General features: G+C 37.4%; 1 protein-coding gene across 1 annotated transcript in view; it reads left to right on the top strand.

Annotated features, from left to right (window-relative positions):
- The window catches only part of OLFM3 (olfactomedin 3), a 1,205,016-nt gene that overhangs the window by 873,328 nt on the left and 307,964 nt on the right, over positions 1–23,724 (top strand). The window contains exon 2 of the mRNA XM_044085722.1: positions 12,863–13,009. Within this exon, the coding sequence (XP_043941657.1) occupies positions 12,863–13,009 (147 nt within the window). The remainder of the gene's footprint in view (positions 1–12,862; positions 13,010–23,724) is intronic.

Genomic DNA, 23,724 nt, shown 5'->3' with positions numbered 1-23,724 from the left:
TAAGCAGCATCCTTACCTCCACTTCCTTATTTTACTTATCAAGCAGTGCCTAAATGCGCACTTTCTTTTCCTAACATATCGAAATGAACATCCAACACCAGAGGGGGAACAGAATAGGGATAAACCTGCCCCTCTTCTCTGTCCACTCGTGTATAAAATAGCAACATTCCCCACTGTTCTGCAAAAATGATGGGGGGCAGCTAGTTCATGGTAAAATGTGATTCCCTCCCAGTTATACTTGCATAAAACCCATTAAGCCCCTCCATACCCTTACCTCATTTCCATCCAATCATTCTGCATTCCCATTTAACCCTTCCCCCCCACTAGCTTTCTTTTCCTACCCTCCTAATTCCCCTGCTATTTCTACCTAACCCCCACCTGAAGACGTCCCTGGACAAATTGGTGTGTTACCAAACCTCATTTACCTCAGGCTTACTATATATGGAAGAGACAGTAGAACTGCAGACTTTTAGGATTACATTTGGTAAAACTAATTGGATTGTAGCACTTGTCTCTAGACCTCCTAATACTTCAGCTAATTTAGATGTCATGTTATATAAATATATCAGTAGCTGCTGTTTGAACAATGATATAATAGCAAGAGATAGCAATACTCTGGACATAGACTGGTATGTGTCACCATCAAAACTGTAAGTTATTAATAGCTTCATTGAAGATAGCATCCAATGCAAGTATTCTCAAACTGCAAATGAAGCCACTAAGCTGATAAAATTCTTAGTCATTTTACTCAGTAGCAAGCTTCATGCCTTATGTTGTCAAGCTGAATCTGATCTGGGGAGGTGAGATCATCTTTGTTATTTGTGGTAGTAACAATGGTTGGTAGAAGTAATAGAAATATAAAATTTATGAGCAAATAATGTAGATCAGACTTATCCACTATTTATGGAACTGAACATTTAGAAAAGATGGGTAATTGTTTATAACTTTATTTATAATGCATAGGTCTCAATTGTCCAGATATTAATAGATTGTATAAATTTTTGGGTCTATATCACGAAATCAAATGTTGTGAACGCCAAATACCAGAAGGCCGAACTTGGTAGTTCCAAAGTTGAGAATGTCGAAGCTGCAGAAACCTGAATTCTTTTCCAGGGAAAGAATTCAGTTGGCCGTTTCTGTGGCTTCAGCATTTTTGGACTGGGTCAAGGTAAGTGTACGAATGGGTAGTGACAGACTTTAGGGTTAGGGCGCGGGTCAGGTATGTGTGTGATAGTGATGGACTTTAGGGTTAGGGCGCAGGTCAGGTAAGTTTGCAGTAGTGATGGACTTTAGGGTTAGGGCGCGGGTCAGGTAAGTGTGTGGTAGTGATGGACTTTAGGGTTAGGGCTAGGTTAAGGATAGTGCATAGATAGTGGTGTATGTTAGGTTTAGTGTAGGTTTTGAAGGTGTTTGATGTGATTGTGTTATGTGTGTGTTTTTCGGAACAGTGAATTTTTTCCCTGGGAAAAAATTCATTCTTTTGCAATATCAATGTTATCCGAATTCGATCTTCCAAATTCGAACTTATGGTGTTCGACATTTTGGAAGTTCAATTTTGTGATAAAAACCCCAGATTTTTGACTCGTATTTTTGGTCTGTTCCTCATAAAATATGTGGTTTTCTGGCAAATACTTGAGGATTTATGTCACTAAATACTGACAGACATTTGAATTTCAGACTTCATACCCTTTTGAAAATGCATGCTAACACAAATTCTATTATTTTAGCAACATTCTAAGTTTATAAGAGCAATGTTAAAAATGCATTCTTATTTTTAGGCTTTCTCCCCACATTATTGTTGGCTTTGTTCAGACTTCTTGTGCTAAAAGGTTTAGAGATATTGCATAATAAATTGATTTGCTCCCATGGAGAAACATCAGAGATTAAGAAGAAAGTCCTGCCCCCAGAAAAAAAAGATTAGCATATAATAGGTTCAGGAAGAGAAAGAAGTTTTGGAGAAAATATAAATTCTGCTCCAGTTCAGTAATTGTGGATTGATACAATAGGGCTAAATGATATTTTATCAAACTGGTAAACGGTGAGAGGACAAAATATGAAATCAACTTAACAAGGATTATTAGAGATAACAGCAAGGTCTTGTAAGTACCTTTGTTCTTATGGAAGGGACAAATCTTCAGGTATTAATTTAAAGTTTGATGGCAGTTTTATTATACATCCATCAAAGAGAGAGAAGATTTTTGCTGACTTCTTTTGACAACCAATAAGTTAGAGGCCCAGTTGATTCTTTAATAGTTGATGTTAAAGGTTGACAAATCAGACTGAACGCACATATAAAACCTGGATTAAATGATGGTATTAGTCTTAGCAGTTATTTAAAACTGTGTTCTTATCTTATATAAGAATAAGTTTCATGAATCATATATCAGTGCAAATTTTTTTTACTTTATGTAGTATGTTTGCTGTATATAACATTTTATATTTAGGTTGGGAAAGACAATATAGTGTTTTCTATTTGTGAGTCATCACTTGTGAGTAGATTAATTGATGCTGGGTATTGACTGGATATTTTAACCACATGACTTGATTTTAAGCATTATTTAAACATGTTTTTTTTAGAATGGATTTATTCTGAAGAAGTCATTTGTTACTCACTGACAAAAGCACTAAACAAGGCTGTGATTCTTTCTGGATTTGGTTTTATCTTTGAATTTTGTACTGGTTCTTGGTTTGTGGGATGATGCTAAAGCTGTTTGGCTAGTCCAGCACTGATAATTATGCACTCCAAGGCTACTTTGATAGTTTAGTTAAGTGGATTACTTCTAAGAGCATGATGTTCAGTGCCACAAAGCACTTGGTGAAGCACTGTGGCAGTTGCAACCGAATATATTCATGTGCCCTGGACAACCACATATTATCATTCATTACTGAGAAGGTGCATGGAGCTGCGGTGGTGGTGCTGCGGTAGCGTTGTCGCCTCATAGCAAGACGTTGTCCCATTCGATTCTCAGCTAGAGCATCTTCTGTGTGGAGGCATACGTGAATGGGGCGTGGCTTCGTTGAAGGTTGTGCATCAGGGCTGGTAACCCGGTACGTAAAAATCCACTACCATTCATTAGCGGACCGGAGTTCCGCTGTGGCGACCCCTAACCGGGAAAAGCCAAAAGACGCAAACAAACTGAGAAGGCACATCAGACGTATTGTAAGAAGATGTTACAGCTTAACTAAAGATATCCTGCATTGATATGCTAGCAGGGGCCAAACATTTTCAATCCAGTTCATTGGCTGCCCTGTCCATTACAGAATATTGTGAGTCATTCTGTATTTCCAATGTGTTACTTTTGAACATGCTTTAATGTATGCTGAAGATATATACTAGGCAGATAACAGGGACTGGTAACTTGGGATTTATATTATATTTTCAAGTCTTCAGAAACTTGAAATTCATATGGTCGATACCATATGTCCAGGTTTCTGAAAACTGGAATTAAAAAAAAAAAACAAAATCTACATCTTTGCAGGGGGGCAAGACCCCTGTACCCCCATACCTCCAGAAAATTATATATACCAACTTCAAGATCACACTAAAATTAATAAAAGGGTAAATTCCCCACTGAAGCACATCTATGTAGATTATGGTGCAGTGGGGATTGAAGAATCTACACTTTTCCCCACTGTAGTGTGAACTCAGAGTTGGTATATAAAATTTGCAGGGGGCAAGGGGGCTGCAACCCTGCACATGATGGGTGCAGGGGGGCTTGCCCCACTGCAAAAATGTAGAGTTGCTTTTTTTTTTTTTTGCATTCAAGTTTTCAGAAACTTGAACATGTCGTCTCCATCATATGAATTTCAAATTTCTGAAAACTCGATAATATGATATAAACTGGTAATACAGAAGAATACTTGAGCAGCTGTCCCAATATTCTTTTGTCTATAGATTATTAACAAGCATTTACTTATGGTGTTTAAATGATATATAATGAGATAGATATCTCCTTCATCAATCATAATATTTTTACTACAAATAATGTATTAGCTACCATATCTTTAACTACAATGCAAACTAACTGTTCATTTTTATTCACCACAGGGCTGCATGTTTCTATAACCCTTTACCTATAAATTTATAATGAATGCGTACATTATAATTAATATAAGACAGACAGTAATCCATTGCATAACCTTGGAACCAGCTTATACTTTTCGCTGATGACAACCCAGTTGCAAAAATATGCATTGATACCTTAATCTGTTAGAGTTATTTATAAAGCAACAGACAGCAATGTTATAATAATGTAAAAACAATAACGCAAAGAGCTAAGGTAGACTCATCTGATGATCTATATGAAATCTGTCTGAAGAATAGGCATAAGCTGAATTTGATTATGTTTTGTACATTCTCAAGCAACTATGTCTAATCAGAACAGGCTAATCTAAAAAAGGGTATCATGGAGGCCAAGAATGAGTATGGATTCAGGATACGAGGATGTGAAAGACTCAAGAAGCCTGTGGCATGGTATTTAACAGCTAAATGACTACATGACTAAGTCAGCTCAACGTGATGATACCACTGCATTTCTAGACAGTCTAAACACATTTTATGGCAGGTTTGAAGAGAAAACTGGAGGCTGTAAAGCTTTTCAACAACCAAAAGGAGGCAGTACTCAACTTCAGTGCTGTGGACGTAAGGAACCAACCGAGAAAACTGAACCCCATGAAGGCTGCTGGCCCTGATAACATTCTGGGGAAAGTATTGAAAGGTTGTGCAGACCAACTCAGCATAGTCCTGATGGACATCATCAATACCTCTCTTGTTCAGGAAAAAGTACTAGCATGCTTGAAATTTACCAACACAATCCCTGTGCCCAAAAAAAGCCAACCCCGCCTGCTTAAATGATTACAGGCCAGTGACCATTGCATGAAATTTAAGGAAATGCTTCAAAAGACTGGTTAAATGGCATTTGGCTACAGTGTTACCCAATCCTTTGACCCACTGCAGTTTGCCTAGCAGGCAAACAGATCAACTGCTGATAACATTTTGGTGGCCCTCACCTCACATTGGAGCATCTTGAAGAGAACAACTATGACAGGATGTTGTTCATGGATTTCAGCTCAGCATTCCATATGGTGATTCCAATGCAACTTATAGAAAAGCTAATAAACCTTGGCAAAAATAAAAGGCTGTGGAACTGGATCCTCAATTTCCTGACTGGAAGACCACAAAGGACCTGTGGTGGTAACAACAGTTCAGGGAGTATTACAGCCAACACCAGAGTACTCCAGGGTTGGGTGCTGAGTCGTCTACTGTTCAGAATCCTTACCCATGACTGTTCTCTGAAAGCTAGCAACAACCACATCATCAAACTCACATATGACACCAGAGTGGTGGGACTCATAAGTGGTGATGATGAGAGTGGGTATAGGAATGAAGTCCCTGATTGAATGGCGCAATAACAACAATTTAGACCTGAACATCAATAAAACAAAATAAATCATTATTGACTTCAGGAAGAGCTCTGCCATGCACCTGCCCCTCAAAAACAATGGCAAAGAAGTAGAGAGAGTCCAAACTACAAAGTCCCTGGGGGTACATATATCAGAAGATCTTTCTTGGAGTACAAACACAGGCCAGCTTATTTAAAAAGTGCACCAATGACTACAGTTCCAAAGAAGACTTAGAAATGCAAAGCTCTCTATGAATGCTCTAAATACTTTCTACAGAGGAGCCATTGAGAGCATTATCACCAGCAACTGCACTGTATGGTTCGATAATAGCACTACGGACAAAAAGATGAAGCTGCACAGAATAATAAGAACAGCAGAAAATATTGTGGGCACTAGTTTTCCTACCTTACAGGAGCTCTTTGAAATGAGATGTAAGAAGAGGTCCCACAAAATACTGAGTGACACTTCACATTCAGCGTATGGTTGGTTCACTAAACTTGCAACTGTTAGTAAGTTATGGAGTATCCACTGCAGGACCTCCAGATTCCTGAACAGTTTTTATCAAACTGCGATAAGACTCTTTAATGCAGACGCAAATCTGGGTGTATGAAAACTATAATAGATTGTTACACTCTCATTATTTTCATGTTTTTCTTCCATACAGTAATTCTATTTATTTATTGCATACTAAAATTAATACATTCTCATTCAAATGCAGTTCCAATCACTTTCTTATGTACAATATCACCCAATCTCACCTCTGTGTATAGTGTACTTTTCTTTTCATGCATTAATCATATTGTATTCAGTGTTCAGTGTATATAAATAGTGTACAAACATGTGCATCAGCTACCTAGATATTTTCATTTGTAGTATAGTTATTTATTCTTTAATATCTATCATGTCGGTCTTTATGTATTTGTTTTCCTCCTGTAAAAGAGCTGACACTCAAAATTTCATTTAGGTAGCACTTGTTTCTTTGAATTTACTTTATTGATGCAAAAATAAGCAGTGGCAGCTGGTGACTTCAAATTAAAGGGGGGGCTGCAGGAGATAGTTGAATGGGTGGGGCCAACGGGAAAGGGTGTGACCAACTAGAAATGGGCAGAGCTATGCTCAAAACCACAAAAACTGGGACTTTAATTAAATATGCTGCCCTGGGTGCCAAACCATCATTATGAGAGTCCAATCAAGACAAAATGAAGTGTAGAAGAAAAAAAATATTTCAATGCATTGGCTACATGACAGCTTACTTAATATCTAGATGGAAACAAGGTCGTGAGGCATGAAAAAATAAATTACTTTTTAAATACATTACTGGTATGCCAGTCAAAATCAAGTATAAAAAGCAAGCAGCACTCAACTCAAACCACTTCTCCTTGCACTGCAGTTCTAATTATAACCTATATTCAGCTTTATAAAAGTACCAAGTAGCATGCTGAAAGTAACAATCTCTGTGATACCCTCACTTGTAAAGATGTTTCTTATCCAAAAAAGACCTGCTGCCTGACAACAACTATCTACTTGTTTCATGGGGAAAATATGATCAAAGTAAAAAATGAATGCAAGCAAGAAACAAGCTCAAGATAAATTGCTTGAAGGATTACTGCACAGGTTATGGACCACACATGGTAGATTGGAGTTCTGTTTAGTTTACTGGTAAAGCCTGCAAAGATGACTCAAGTCTCCAACAAATGTAATGAGCTTCTAAAAATACTGTAATCCTGTCCTTTGTTACAAATAATGTCACATGCATTTTATTACCTAAGGCTTATATGTTATATAGTTATGTAAATATTCTCTGAATGGCAACAACAAAAAGGCTTTCAGTGCTGATAATCCTTTAACAGTATGCCTATTAAAGCTTACTCGCATCTTACAATCTCAGACAAGCTTACCTGATGGTCATTAAATCATTGCTACTAAAACACAGAGCAACAGGTAGTGCAACAACATTGATTTTCCAAATAATAAGCATAAATCAACAGTATAAAAATATGACAGAAAACCAGAACATTCTGCAAAATCAAGGAGAGATGAAAAGCCACTGTAGTACTTATGCCTATCTTGGATGGGGGGATACTCTGCACACTTACACTGCATAACTGCTCCTTGCCTTGCTTGGACACATCGAAAGTCACTACATGGGGGAATGGGTTGCTTAAAGCATGTCACAATTTGACATGTCTCCGGCTGATGATGATGACCCTGACACATTTGTCATACCTCTTAACCTCAGAGCAAGAAATCTGGACAAAGCCATAAACAGAAGTGGGACAAAGGCCCAACAATAAGGACAATTTCTAAATATTGCTCTTATAAACTTAGAAAGATAATAGAATAGTAGGTCTTGCATTAGTATGGATTTTCTGAAGGGTAAGAAATCTGAAACTCAAATGTCTGTCATTATTTTCTAACTTCAGTCTTTAATGATTTTCCACTAATCTGCCAGAAAACCACAATTTTATGAAAGATGGACCAAACATGTGATGTAAAAATATAAAATAGTCACACAATACAGCTAGGAACCTGTCAAAGAAGGGACACTTTTTTAATATTAGTACAATTGCATTGAGCAACTGACAAAATAAGAGAATCTACATGCATTTCTGAAATAAAAGTAATCTATAACTCTGATCATTACAATTATTTCTTAATTGTAAACCCTCCACATTTTCTTCTAAAATTGCCATTTTGCAGACAGTACTAGAAATTGCTGTTGTATAAACTTAGACAGTTGATAGAATAACATGTCTTGCTTTAATATGCATTTTTCTGAAGGGTATGAAGTCTGAAACTCAATGTCTGTCATTATTTAGTGACTTCATTCCTAAACGATTTGCCAGAAAACCACAAATGATATGAGGAACAAACCAAAAATAATAAGAAAAAAATCTATTTATGCTGAGAAAATATGGACAGCTGAGAGGTATAGTTCAGCCGGGTTGTCATTGAGATTGCTGCCCTTCTCCCCTCACAAAATCATGGTCAAATGGGGCTTCCCCCCTGCAGCAATTCCAGTGTCCCATTATTTGGCTATTTCACCCTATTTACCATAAACACTGTACTGCGCATACTGCTTTACTTCTGTGATGATTTGGATTTCATTTAAAAGTTTTATTTTACATTTTACAGCACAAACACTAATAGACATCTCTAAACAAAGCAATGCAGTCTCACAATGAAAATAGACTTAGCATTAAAACTTTTCTGCCCTTGAAACTCACATTCATTGAAACAGCATTGAAACCCACATTCAAAGAAAATACATCTGGCCAGTGGCAGGTAAAGATTAACTTTGGGCTGTTATCAAATCATAGGCCTCTTGCACACGAAACATACATGTGTTGTTTGATACACCTTCCTGATTGCATTAAATTATATTACTTGTATAATACAGTACAGTTGTTAGAGGACATTTTAAATGTATTGTTTTGAACATTTTTCCAGTAAACAATGAAACAAAATGCATGCACCAATAATGACAAAACTGCCCAATTCAGAACATTTACATCATAAAAGTCTACTCAGGCTTCTACAATCCACCAGTATTAGTAAATATGCACAATCTCTGCAGAAGTAAAAGTCATCTAAATAATTCCACATTAAAGAGATCTGTAACTAATGAAGAGGTTGCTGCTAGCAAACAATTTTATATTTCATTGTTTCATCTACAGATAAAGTGCCTGTTGCCCTTGAAGAATAAATTGCCCATGTTACATTAAAAAATAAGCTAGTAATATTGCAATAGCGAATGGTTCATAGCTTCATAGATGGGTACTAGGCTATCGGCCCAAGGGCCTACATAAGCCTAGCCAACAAGGTTCCCTGGCTTATGCCACCCAAGAAAGTTATTTTCCTGTGCCACTGTCGAGCAGAGACACAGAAGTGATCCCCGGGGTGTATTTCCTATTTCCCATCCACTCATCAAGATTTTTCTTGAAGAGTGCTAATGAAGAACTTTGCTTAACATAGATGGGTAGCCTGTTCCAGAGTATGGGAAGTCTTTGGGACAGGAATCTATCCCTCCAGCATGTCCTGTTTATTGTGGTGACAAGGTTTAGGTCCCTAGATCGTGTGGCAAACTGATAACAGGTTCATAGTTACTAGGTATCTCCAACAAAGAGGACATTCTCAGGACTGCAGCATCCACCCCCTTTAAATGCATCTACATACTGTGGGAGTAGAACCCACAGCCTTCTGCATCACAAACAAGTACACTACATGTTGTGCTATTAACAGTGCAAGCTAACTCAGCATAAACAGCACCAAACTTCTCTTCGCCTGAAGCTCTCAGATACTTGTAAAATTCACATGACACTCAACCATATCTCTCAACTTTGCAGCACATGAGCACACTATATTTGGAAAACCCCAACATTTATGGGGGGGGCAAAAGCCCAAAAACCAGGGACACTTTTTAAACATTGCTTGTATAACCTTGGAAAGTTGATAGTATAAAATGCTGTGCTACCACCATGCATTTCACTGCCAATCCTTGGCCCCAGGACCCTGTGCACTACAGTCAGAGTATCATACCACTATGTCAAATCAGCTGCTTCATGAAGGACAGGAAGACTGAAACTTAAATGGCTATCATTTGGTGACTTCAGTTCTCACCATTGCTCTCAGTGTCTTAGCACAAAACACCTGGACAAAGCCAATAATGGGGAAATACAGCCCCCAAACATATTCAGTGAATTCAGTTCTCACCATAGCTCTGAACCTCTTAGCACAAAAAAACCTGCACAATGCCAGTAATGGGGGAATACAGCCCCAAAAATAGGTACAAATTTCAAATATTAATCTTATAAACTTAGAAAATTGCTAGAATAAAATGTTTTGTGTTACCATGTACTTTCTGAAGAATATGAAGTCTGAAATTCAAATGTCTGAAAATGCAGAAAACCACAGATTTTATGAGGAACAGAACAAAACTATGAGGCAAAAATCTGAATGCATTTCAACAGTGGTGGTGGGCAGGGAATTCAGGTTCTTACTACCTGCACCCAAGGTTGAGGGTTTGAACCTGAGCTTCTCTCTAGCCACCAGTTATAATTAACTGAGGCATTTCACACACACACACACACACACACACACACACACACACACACACACACACACACACACACACACACACACACACACACACCAAAAGCAAGCAGTCAGCCCGTTCCTACCTGCTGTTTCTATTCAGCAACATAAGCCCAGTTTCAGCAGTAAGCTCCATGTCTCTATGAAGCATAAGCTCCGTTTCTATTCAGCAGCAATGCCAAAGTGAGTAGTTCTGTTTCTGGAACACTGGGTGAGCACACATGCTAGCATTCTGAACACAAACTGCAGACCTTGCTGTCCGATCCCCTTCCAATCTTTGGGGCTATAACTGCATAGTCTTCTGGTGCATCTGTGAGATTGCTGCCTTCTTCTGAATCTGGACTGGTTAAACAGCAGTCAGGATTCGAGTCACGCATGTGTGAGTTTTTGGGATTTTTTTTTATTATTGGTTTTCAGCTGGGGGTGCTGCAGTCTTGCAGTTCAATAGGATGAGCCACCACTGAAAATAAGTGTTTGTTAGGAAACGTGTTGTAAGGAGGATCAAGTCCATGATATAATTACACTGCAAGTACACATTTCTAGAGGGACCAGAAAGCATTATATGACCCTTTGCTGATTCTCACTCTAGTTCTACACTGTCATATTTTGCAGCATTAACACTCACTGGGATGATTTCACTGACTTGCCCAGCAGCACATTTCTGCTGTTGTTTGCAGACACATGGAAGCTGTGGCTGTATACATCAGTAGATTGTTAGAAAGCCTTCTGCTTCTTGTTTCTTTCTTAAAAATAGCAGTTGTTACTGTCATGATCATAAACACATTTGATTCACTGGAAGCAAAACATATAAGTCACGGGGTGGGAAAAGAGATAGTATAGTATGAGAAAAAAAGTGTAAAAGTGTTTAGATTTGTTTAGATGTTTGTCCAGATTTTGGAAGACTTTGCATTCACTAGCCTTTTTTGTTGTCTTTCTGTTGAACCAAGCCTTCTATGCAGTTAGATTTCATTCTAGGTGCATTATTTGCTATGCCTATAAGTATACCCCTGAATGACTATGAAGGCACTAGCATTTGATTCTAGGAAAATAACCTGTTTCAGGAAGCACTACATTCTGATGTAGGTAGGCCTTGATCCACCTTAGTGTGTGCAGAATTGTAAGAGGACATTCAGTGCAATCCTATGATATGAGGGATAGCTTGTACCTGTATCACATACATCAGAATCCTGGATGGCAGAGGGTCACCCTCTAAGGACTAGACAGAGCAGGACATGGACTGCATTCTTTTGGCAGTAGTAGGGAGAATGAATAAGGCACTGTACTAGACACCATATGTGTGGGACAGGAGAATCAAACTTCAACACATAAAATGTGATGAAAAGAAGTGAGCATGGACATCCTGTGCAAGAATGGAGCTGTATATGAAAATGATATCAGTGTACAAGCTCCATCCTACAAATATTAAACCATCCTATAATTTCCACCTATTGCAAGCTGAAGGAAGGTAGTTTTGTTATTTTCAATACTTGGTCATCAGTTACCACCTGAGAAGATGCACCCAATAATCAGTTATATCAGGGATAGAGAGTAAGCCAGGTAAGATGCAACAGGTATATGAAAAGCTGCAACCACTTGACATATAAGGTGTGTTAAAATTCATAAATAAGTAAACTTATTGAAAGAACAAAAATGTGGGAAAGGATTGAGGTGTATACATTTTGCAGCAAGATAATGGTAAACTATTTACCAGAAGATGAGAGGGGAGATGACATATGATGGGATGTGGACGATTGTGATATATACTTAAGAAAGAGATTTTGAGAAAAGAACACTGCAGCACACTTAAATCATATAGCTATAAACATATGCATTATTAAGCTCATGGTGGTCTTACATAAAATTTGTTCTATTGATTAAGTAACATAGCAGACAAAAAACACTATTTTAATTTTGTGGTAATATATTCCACTGGAAAATAATGTCTCTTTCCCAATCATTTCTATCAGAATGTGTAGGGGTTATTTCCAATGTCAAAATTGACTAAATGACGAGTGAGTTTCCAGCACTACACAACATGCAGGGTAGTAAACCTAAAGACTTCACTGATGCTGAGATATCTGTCCAAGTCAAGTTGTTCTCATGTTTATACACTTTCAATATTTTCTCTAAGACAATTTAGTCATTTCATGCTTGTTTCATAAATGCCCTTTTTAAGCAGAGTTGATGCTTGATTCACCTATATTATCAACACTGAGCCAGTATTTGATAGAGTAGATCTGTATATAAAGTACACTTGAGTAAGACAAAAAAATATATATATATAATTTACAACTTTGGAGAGAAATTCAAGGTTGGTCTATATTTCTGAGTTGATCATTGATGACTCCATTTCTTATGATTTCAGACTCAAGTGAGCCCCAGGGAAGGTTGGCAGGTGTACAGCTCGGCACAGGATCCGGATGGAAGGTGCATTTGCACAGTAGTGGCCCCAGAACAAAATCTCTGTTCGAGAGATGCAAAAAGTAGACAGCTTCGGCAACTCTTGGAAAAGGTGATTTAAACTCCACTATAACTTTTGTGCCATATTGCATACTGTGCCAGTATAAAACTGTTTTTCTTACAGCAGTTTCTAGACTATAGTTTACAAAGGTATTAAAAATCCCTTGTTACCACAGACAGAATGCCGTCTCTAATCAGTAAAAATAATGTCTGGTACCCTGTACTGTTTTCAACTGGTGAACATATATGGTGTTAATTGTAGAACTGCTAAATCATTATGCAAATAGTAATGTGAGGCAATTATCATTTTCAAGTTGCTACCAATTAGGCAAATTATTTAATTATTGATATTTACTAACACAAGACACCAAATAATTTAATGGATTATGAAGCAGGGTGTCTTTGTACTACCAGTTCTTACTATTCACTAATACGAAGAATTTGATCCTCCTGTTTCTAATTACAGGTTCTGTCTTAGTAAAATTTTCAGCTGAAACACAGCTGTTTTATGAGAATTATGAGCTGCTTCTGCAGAAGTACATAATCCTGACTAGCAGTGTGTTCAAGAAAAGTATATTCTCTAGGAATTATTATTTCCTTTAGTTTGTTTTCAGTTGTTTCTCAGCTGTTGTTGCACAAGGCCCTCACAAGACTTTCTGTTTTCTCTTCATCTCCACGTTGTCATTTACTCAATAACAGCATGGTCTGCCCAGATCATATACCCCTCTCTTTTAAGTGTGCATATCCCAGCTTATGAATGTTGTTCCACACATTCTAGCATCACACACTCCCTAACTACTCTGAAAATATGACATGATTTCTATTTCCCTTCTGAGTATAACTACCAGTTACATGCAGAGTATTACCAGAGTCTTGCAAAACAGTAGAATGACCTAAGCATCACACAGGTAATATCAGCTAACTATGCCTGCAAAGACCACAGTTCCCTTTGCTTTTGTCATTCTTATTTCACAGTATACTGAATAAATATGGCTAGTAGTGATTATATTTTTCAGATCTGTTTTCCTGCTGTCTTTACTATGTATTCCTTAGGGCTATCCTTCCAAGCAAGTATTTTTCCTTGGTCTTCTCTTAACAAAAGTACAAAAGTTTCTAACTTTCCTGACCAAGTCTCAGGTACTAGCTGTCTGCTAACTCTGTATGTGCATCAGGTCTCACAAGTGTATGGATAATATTATCCAAGCCCATAACACAAGCTTTGATGTCACCAGCAAAAAGAATGTCCATGATCCCCAAGCTGAGTGAGATCCAAAATAAATGTGCTAAGTGATAACAGTTGCAGTACTGACTCTAATGACACATTCAACTGGCTTTTCTTGAAAATGTTCCCACTACGTGTCATACTCTTAATTGTATGTATCCAGTTTCCTACCCCACCTTACTATTATAATCAACACCTTCACACCCTGTAATGCCCATCTGCCTTATCTAAAGTGCAAGTGTATGGCCTTGCCACAGCTGCTTTTGTCTACTTTCATAGTGACCATTCATACTGAATTGAAAGATCGATGCATTCTGTAAATGAATTTTACATTTTAGAACTTGATCAGCCCTGCATAGGGATAGTTTCCATAACATTTCCTGGTCTGGAGTGACACTAACGTGATACTTTTGATTTCATGTTTGAGGAAGAAGGATATCCTCATCTTCCTTAAATTCTGTGTCAGGACTTAGATTTGTATGGAGAGTTGATATAATTCAGCCATGAACTTCTGCCAAGTCTGTTAATGTGCATTGATGCATTTCATCTATATCCCATTTAATTTCTCCATGAAGTGACACAAAGCCTTTGATTCTCCAAGTTCCATAACCACTAGTTATTCCATGCACTTGCTCACTGTCTCAATGGAATTTTACTGCTTCCGATTGCCCCATGTACTTGTGCACTGTCCCTGTGGGTTCTTACTGACACCAATTATCCCATACATGTGTTCTCCTTCTCTCTGGAGTACTACTGGTTCTGATTATCCCATATACTTGTGCACTATCTTTGTGGGTTTTTACTGACACTAATTATCCCATGCATGTGTTCTTTTTCTCTGTGGAGTTCCATTGGTTCTGATTACCCCATTTACCCCATGCACTTGTGCACTGTCTCTGTCGGTTCTTACTGACACTAATTATCCTTCTCTGTGTAGTTTCACTGATTCTGATTACCCAATGTGCTCATGCACTGTCTCTGTACAGTCCCACTGACACTAATTATCCCACATATGTGCACATTGTCTTCATGGAGTCCCACTGCTTCGTATTACCCCATGTACTTGTGCACTGTCTCTGTGGGTTCTTACTTATACTAATTATTCTACATAAGTGTTCTCCTTCTCTGTAGAGTTCCACTGCTTCTGATTACCCCTTGTACTTGTGCACTGTCTCTGTGGGTTCTTACTGACACTAATTACCTCATATATGTGTTCTCCTTCTCTGTGGATTTCCTCTGATTCTGATTACCCAATGTATTTGTGCACTGTCTCTGTGGGTTCATACTGACACTAATTATCTCATGCATGTATTCTCCTTCTCTGTGGAATTACACTGCTTATGATTACCTGATGTGCTCGTGCACTGTCTCTGCACAGTCCCATTGACACTAATTATCCCACGTATATGCACATTGTCTACATGGAGTTCCACTGCTTCTGATTACCCCTTGTACTTGTGCACTGTCTCTGTGGGTTCTTACTGACACTAATTACCTCATATATGTGTTCTCCTTCTCTGTGGAGTTCCTCTGATTCTGATTACCCAATGTATTTGGGCACTGTCTCTGTGGGTTCATACTGACACTAATTATCTCATGCATGTATTCTCCTTCTCTGTGGAATTCCACTGCTTCTGATTACCTGATGTGCTCATGCACTGTTTCTGTACAGTCCCACTGACACTAATTATCCCACGTATATGCACATTGTCTATATGGTGTTCCACTGCTTCTGATTACCCAATGTGCTCATGCACTGTCTCTGTACAGTCCTACTGACACTAATTATCCCACTTATGTGCACATTGTCTTCTTGGAGTTCCATTGCTGCTATTTATTCAACATTCCTACTCATTGCCACCACAGTTCCACTGCCACTAAGCATCTTATGTAACTGCTCACTGTATCCAGGGAATTCAGCAGCCCCTTATTAACTTGTTTAGCTTATTTCTGCCTTCATGGAGTTTTCCTGCCACTAATTATCCCATGTACATGCTCATTGAGTGAATCTCTCAGTCACTTAATGAATTTTCTCATTCTGTTTTTGCCTTACATGAGGCAATTACCATTTGTCCAGATCACCCCCCCCCCATACAAACAATAACCACAAGTTTTGGAATAATATGACATTTATTATTAGCCAGCATATGACTGACTCATTACAAAGTCAAAATCAAATAAAACCAATGACTAAACATACCTACAAAATTACAGTAGGCAGTGTTACCCACTTTCTTTCCTCCTACAACTGACGTCAAGCAGTGTTAAATCAACTGCTCACTTAATGTCAACTACCCACTAGAAGCAGCATGCGACCACTCACTTCGATAAGCAACAAGCCACATTACATGATCCAATCAAAATATCTCAAAAGGGGATCAGAGGAAAGGCATCACAGCCCCTCTTCTCTGCCTGTATATACCCCCAATCCAGCTAATACATAACCAGCCCATAACACAATCAAGGGTAGGAAGGGAGGGACAGAAAGTTCATACCAAAATCCGTTTGTGCCAACTGCCAAGTACTGAATAAAACTGACACCACCTCCCTTCTACATCATTTCCTCCCTACTCATCCCACCCCGAAGATGGTAACCCTTTCTCTTCTATCACCCACACTTAACTCATCTAAGTCTTGATTTTTCCCATTCATCCCATCACTCCTACTAACCAGTGGTGTCTCTGGACAAATTAGTCTGTTTCCAGACTACATATATTTGAGAAGGCCACAGGCCTTTAAGGTATACTACTAGACCACACAAATCCTACTGTTTTCTGCTCCAATATTTTATATTTTTCATTGGCTAGATTATTTGCATATCAGATATATCCAATCTAATTTTTGACTGTCACATGCTCTGTCCAGTACTAGATCTAGCACAGGCTACAACCAAACTAAACTCTCTGTCTGCCCTTTCGTTTCCCACTGACCACCTCATGTAACATAATCTTACAATGTAAGTTACCATCTGATATAAGCATTCCTTTTCTTCTCCTTTGTCCTTTGACACTGTCCTTTACCTCTGACCATCTCAAACATCACTCTCAGATTACATCTCTGTGGACCTGCCCTATCAACATTTGACCACATGAGATCCTTTAGTGGTTTGGGCCATCATATTACCATCTACCTTCTCCTGCCACCAAAATAAACATTTTCTCATGTACTTTTTTAATGCCCCCATCATGATTATTGCTGTACCTTATTCTGTGTTCTTTTTCCCTTCTCTTCCACTTCCCTGCTCTATGGTTATATACATGCAGTAATGCTTTCCCTCCTTATGTTCCTTGCTCACCAGAACCATCCATTCTTAACTTTCTGTTGTCACACATGCTTCCTTATTCCATTCCTGCTGTGCTGAATCACAGCTACCCACAAGCACAGTCTTCTCATCTTCCAGTGCTATGGTCACCAGTCTTCTACTTTTTTCCCTGACTGCACAACTTTCCTTGTGAAAATATCATTTTGCGCAGTATTTTGCTGGGTCATCGGATTGTCCCTTTAAGCAAGCACATTCACCCGTAAAGTCTCAGAATTTTCTCCTCATCCATTTCCTGCACCATGATTTAGTCCCACTACATTTCCCCTCTGTCATGTTCTTCAGTTTTCCACCTTGTATATTTTACACCGTATTGCTTCCACATGATTCATTCTCAGCCTAGCCACTCCAACCCTTTTACTGTCACTCTGTCTTACCTTTCAGAAATCTTCTGCTGGAAAATTGATGTGTGTTTATCCTTTTGTAATTTCTCCATATCTTTTGGGTTTCTAATACCATGATGGGAATGGACCCCATTCCTAAGTCAAAGTATGATTAAAGTTCATGAAATTAGTATTGTTTCAGTCTTTGATGTCAGCCAGAAGTGCTCTTCACAACACTCACAATGTGCCCAGTAACGACTCCTTCTGAAATTCGTATGGAGCTACATGTATTTGTAAAATATCTAACTACAATTGTAGATTCTTTTTTATAAGACCCGTTCCTCCTACTACTATTGGAGCTGTCTTTTTATCTTTCTTCTACATTGCTCTCATTTCAGCCTGTAAATCCTGACATTTTATGACTTTGTGTTTCTCTGTATGCAAGACACTGTAGTCACTGGGTGTAGCAATTTCAATGATCAATGTTACTTTTGTCTTCTTTTCATGGACCACTATATTTGGTTTTCTTGCATTTGTTATTTGAACTAGTGGTAATGGGTGATCCCATGTGATGTTGACTTCATTATTTTTTGTGATGCTTTGCAGCTCATGTTTACAGTGTTTTTAAGCTACTTCACTATTATAATGTTTGCACCATCCACAGTACAACAGTCTTGCCACATTATTTCAGTATACAGTCCTTCTGCCATTAGTATATCAGACTGTTTCCAATTCTGTTTTACAAAATCTACATCTGTGTACTTCTCCCACATGCTCAGCTGACTTTGTAAACCAGTGAGTATGTAGCCCACTATCTTGGGCCACCAATATTAACCTTTCATCTTTTGGTTTGAATTTGCTTCTCCTTAACCATTCCTGTGTCGGATCCTGATCAACATGAGGTTCTTCTAGGAGTTTTCTGTGCTTGCAACTATATTTATGCATATTTCACATTTCTTGCTTTCTCATCTTATCCTTCACCTTTTATTCTTTCTTTTGTTTTTTGACAAATTCTGTTTCTGCCTGATTTTTACTTCTGCTTTGATTTCCATTCCTGCTTGACGTTGATATACTTCTGCTAGACTAAGAAGGGAAGTCATCTTAGATTTATTCTCCTCATGTTTCAAAACTTTAACTATGTTTGGCCCTTGTGAAGTCAGCAGATATGTATGCAGTCCCACAATTACAGCTCTATACATGTAATCGATTTCAAGGAGGCCCATACCCCCTTCAACACGGGGAATATATAATATAAATCATTTGATGAGCATGATGCATCCTTCTTGTTTTCCTGTCTAATCTATCCATCACTTTTGGGGCCATTCACTCATTCCAGAACTTGAATTTTGTTCCTAGATGTCAACACTGTTTTCAGGATTAATTTAAGTCTTCTAAAATATTCCTTACTAAGTTTTATTCACATTTGTTCATGTTTTATTTTTGCTGCATCATCAATTCCCAAATATTTATACACTCTCTCTTGCTGAAGTTCTTTTATTGCACATTTTTGTCCCAAACTGATGTTTTCTTGGTGCTGTAGCTTTCCTGCTTTAAAAGATGCTTTTACACATTTATCAAGACCAAATGACATTCTTATATCATCTGAAAATTTTTGACTATGCAGTCGTGCTTTCAGTTCCTCATCTGATGAGCTATACAGTTTTAAGTCATTGACAAAGAGAAGATGAGAAGCCTTTACACATTGTTGCTTTCTGGGAGCCAAATTATAGCCATGACCTAATCTGTTGGGTTAAGGGCAAAGCAAAAGAGCAACGGTGACAGGAAATCATCCTGGAATATCCCCCATTTGTTTTTTTTCCCTGGAATAATAATTTGCCCTTCATCATGCTTAACTGCAAAGTGGTTTGCCACTATTTCATGGTTGCTGTGATGTAATTTGTCAGTGTAGGGTGTATCTTCTGCATTTTTAAGCACTCTTTTATTCATGAATGTGGGATGTGGTCAAATGCTTTTTTTTTGTAGTCAGTCCATCACATACTTATATTCTTCCCCTTTTTACAATTCTCCACTATGACTTTATTTAATAACAAATGATCCTTTATTTCATAGGACTTTCTTTTATTGCCATTTTGTTTGATTGCCATAATTGAGTTTTCTTCTAAATGACTATAAACTCTGTCAGCGTCAGTTCCAGTGTATAGTTTATATGTTGTCAGAAGGAAGATTATTGGTCTATAATTTTTAGGGTAGCTTGCAGGTTCACTCTTAAGTAGTAACATTGTTTTTCCTGTTGTTAGCCAGGTTGGTGTCTGCTCGAGGTGCACATATAAATAGTTCCTACTCATGGCTAAATCTTCATGCAAAGATGTTAATACTTTTAACCAGAAGTTAGGTACTGCATATGGGTCTGTGATTTTCCATTTAGAGGCTTTTCTTAAGTTTGTTTCAATCTTTCTTGCAGTTACTTTATCCCATTTCATATCCTGTACTTTTGAACTTCTTTTTCTTTGTTTTACTTTCTCTGTCCACTTAGAATTGTTGTTGTGTTCCACAGGATCTTCATAAATACCTCTCAAAAATGTATCTATTTCTTCATTTTTTTTTTTTGATGGTTTTCCAATTCCTGTTACCTTGTTTCTCAGTTCGCTATAAAACTTTTTTGGATCATCAATAAATTGCTTATTTTTTACTTTTTCTTTATATTTATCTAAATATCTTCTATGTTTGTGTGCTGATATTTTTAGTTTATTATTTGCAACAGTGCATGATATATCCTGATCCATTATAATACTATGCATTGCTTTTTTCACGTCTATGTTTCTGAGTATTTTTTTTTTATTTTTTTTCATCTTCTATACTCTTCTAATAGTGACACTTTTTGTCTTAACTGCTTTATAGTTTTCTCTGTTCGATACTCCCATGATGATATTTGATTTTTCCCCTTCCTTTCCCTTACTCCATGATGGTATTCAATGTCTCCTCTTCTTTTCCCTTACTACCCTGTGTTCTTGTGGTAGCATTGTATCTGTTATTAATTTAGCTGCACAGTAATATATCCTGTTTACTTCTGTTCTAGCACATGGATCTCTATGGACAGTCCTAATTACTGTGTTCATTTGTTTTATCAAACTTCTGACTTTTTGAGTTTTATTGTCCTTCTGCAATCTATTTCTTGCATTGATTTTAATATGTCTATCTATCTCTATTAAATCAAGCAACTCTTCTCCTAGCTCATTTTCTTCTAAACTGAGGGCACATTTTTGTTCTCCATTTCCTATGGGCATTCTATAGAAAGTTCTTTAGCATCTTCCTGTGGCACATTCTCTTCAATTTCATCCTGTGTCATCCATTGCTTGCCACAGTTTCCTGTTCCTTCCCCTGCTGTCCAGCTTCAAATGAACATTTATACTGTTTTCCTGTGGAAGGCTCCAAAATATCTTCATATGGCAACTGACCCATTGCTTCCTGTTCAACTGGTTTCTCCTTAGTGTGGATGACCATTGCTCTATCCTTCTGTGGTCTTTTCTGAGTTAGATTTTCTACACTGAATCCTTCACTTTGCAGGTACTTCATAACCTCAGTTTCTATTTCTTTAACTTCTCCATTACTAATCTTCTTTTCCACTTTTCCTCTTTGTCTTCTTATTTGTTGTATTGTAAAATTTTCCATGTCTGGATTCCTTTGTCCGTATTTCTCTTCAAATATCTTTAGTGCTACTCTTTTTGTATTGATTAGGTTTGCTATCTCCTTTGCATTAATATTACACCATATTACATCACTTTTTCTTTCCCATGTCCATATTTCTTCTTCAGATGTCTCCTGATCTTCCAGTTTCTCATTACTGTGGGGACTCATTCCATCACACTATGCTGTAACCTGTGTTAGACCTTCTACATCAAATCCTTCACTTCACAGGCATTTCATAACTTCAACATCTATTTTTTAACTTCTACTTTACTAATCTTTTTTTCTACATTCCCTCTTTGTGATATTTTTTTTATTGTGAAATTTTCCATATCTGGATACCTTTGCCTGTATTTCTCTTCTAACATCTTTGGGGCTGTCTTTTTTTATTGGTTAATTTGGCTTTCAACTTTGCATAGATATTGAACCATATCACATCTCTCTTTCTTGCCCATGTCCATATTTCTTTTTTATACTTTTCTAAAATCTTTAGGTTTTGTTGTTTATATTTTTGAACTTTCTCAGATGCTTCTTTTTTTTTCCAAATAGATCAAAGTGTCTTGGTCTGTATAATGGTTTTCATAAATATGTTATGTTAATGAACACAAATTTTTATTTGAAGCTTCTGACAGTTTTTCTTGTGGAAGTATTTTTCTTTCCACTTATTTTGTCTCTTATTCTTTTTTTATATGTTCTGTGTGGAAATTCTGGACTTTTTGCATAATAGTAAAAAACATAATTTCTTTCTTATCCTCAATATTGTCTCTATTGTCTTTAATGCTCTTCTTTGGCCTATCAATTTTATGTATGGTATAATCGGGATGGTGTCTGCTAAGGTCACTGTAACAATGGCTATCTTACTCATCAGACTGAGTGATATCATTGCCAACACTAATTATCTTGGCACCGGTCATTTGCTAACACTGATTCTTCCCCTCAGTGGAGTTCTTGTTTCAGGGTTTTTTTCACATCTTAGTACTAAGTAAAGATATGTAGCTGGATTATTCTATCCCTCTTTGACACTGTAATGTCCATGGTACCATTGTAAAGTTAAATAAAACAAGTATAAAAGCAGTAATTTTTGGAAAGGAGGCTGCAGGCTGAGCGTGGTACATTAAAAAAAGTAGACATGCTTTATGTCTACTTACGTACTTAGAGTACAAGATTACTCTAGAAGATTAACATTTGAAATTAAATATTTTGAATAATTTTATTTCTTTTTGTCATTTGTAATTAAGACAATAAAAATGAAGTATATGCAATAGTTCTTTTAAAGGACTATGTTTATGGAGGAATATATGTTTTTAAATAAAAGAAAATGCCTGTCATATGCTGACTCTAAACATGCTATAGAGTTAATAAAACTCAGTATGCTTGAAAAATGATTTGCGATTTGCAGAAATATATGCCACTTTGAAGTGCAAGCACTGTAGCTGCTTTTCAAATGTTATTAAACTGTGTGATCTGTTGTGGATGATTAAATTATTTAAAATCATTTAAAAATATCATAAAAATCATTAAATGTAATCATTTCCTTGTGTGGTTATTTATTTATTTATTACATTTGTTGACCGGGTAATGTCCATCTGGGGCAGGAGTCCATTTTCAGTGGAGTCCCGGGGAGAAAATCTCCAAAAAAATAACAATGCTAACACTAATGATGATATACAAAGAAATACAAATAACAGAGTGCACATATGTAAAAACATTGTTGACACAATATAGTAATAATGAAGGTGTGAATGCTAACATTGGTACCAAGCCAGTTGCTATTGACAAAGTACAATTTTGAGCTCAGTAATGCTATTTACAAAGTACAATTTATGAGCTTAGTATATGTGAGACCATGTCCAATGGGGTAGTGGAAAGCAGTTGTAAATTAATCCGTGCAGAAAAAAGATGAAATGAAGGAGTGGGTAAAGGTAGAGATAGAAGTGAAAGGAGGAGCAATAGGAGGTGAGTAATGATAAGTAAAGTTACTGGAGCTGAAAAATGTTTAGCCAGGAGTGTGGCAGGAGCAAAGCCAATGAGTAGCAAGGTAGTCCTTAAGCAGTAGTTAGAACTCATAAAGGTTAGGATTTTTGGAGATAGGCTGTGGGAGACTGTTCCAAAGTTTGGCTGTTTTATAAGAATAGAGGGAGTCTCCATGTTGGTTGTGGGAGTGGGTAACCTTTAGCATAAGTTTGTTAAAGGATCTGAGGGATCTGGGATTGGAGCTACATTGGAGTACATTGGCAAGTACAAGGCAGTCATTTGGT

The sequence above is a fragment of the Protopterus annectens genome, chromosome 10.part0 (genome assembly GCF_019279795.1).
Source record: "Protopterus annectens isolate FY-2018-M chromosome 10.part0, PAN1.0, whole genome shotgun sequence".
Classification (NCBI taxonomy): Eukaryota; Metazoa; Chordata; order Ceratodontiformes; family Protopteridae; genus Protopterus; species Protopterus annectens.
The sequence above is the reverse complement of the archived record's forward strand: the minus strand, read 5'-3'. Positions and strand labels throughout refer to the sequence as shown.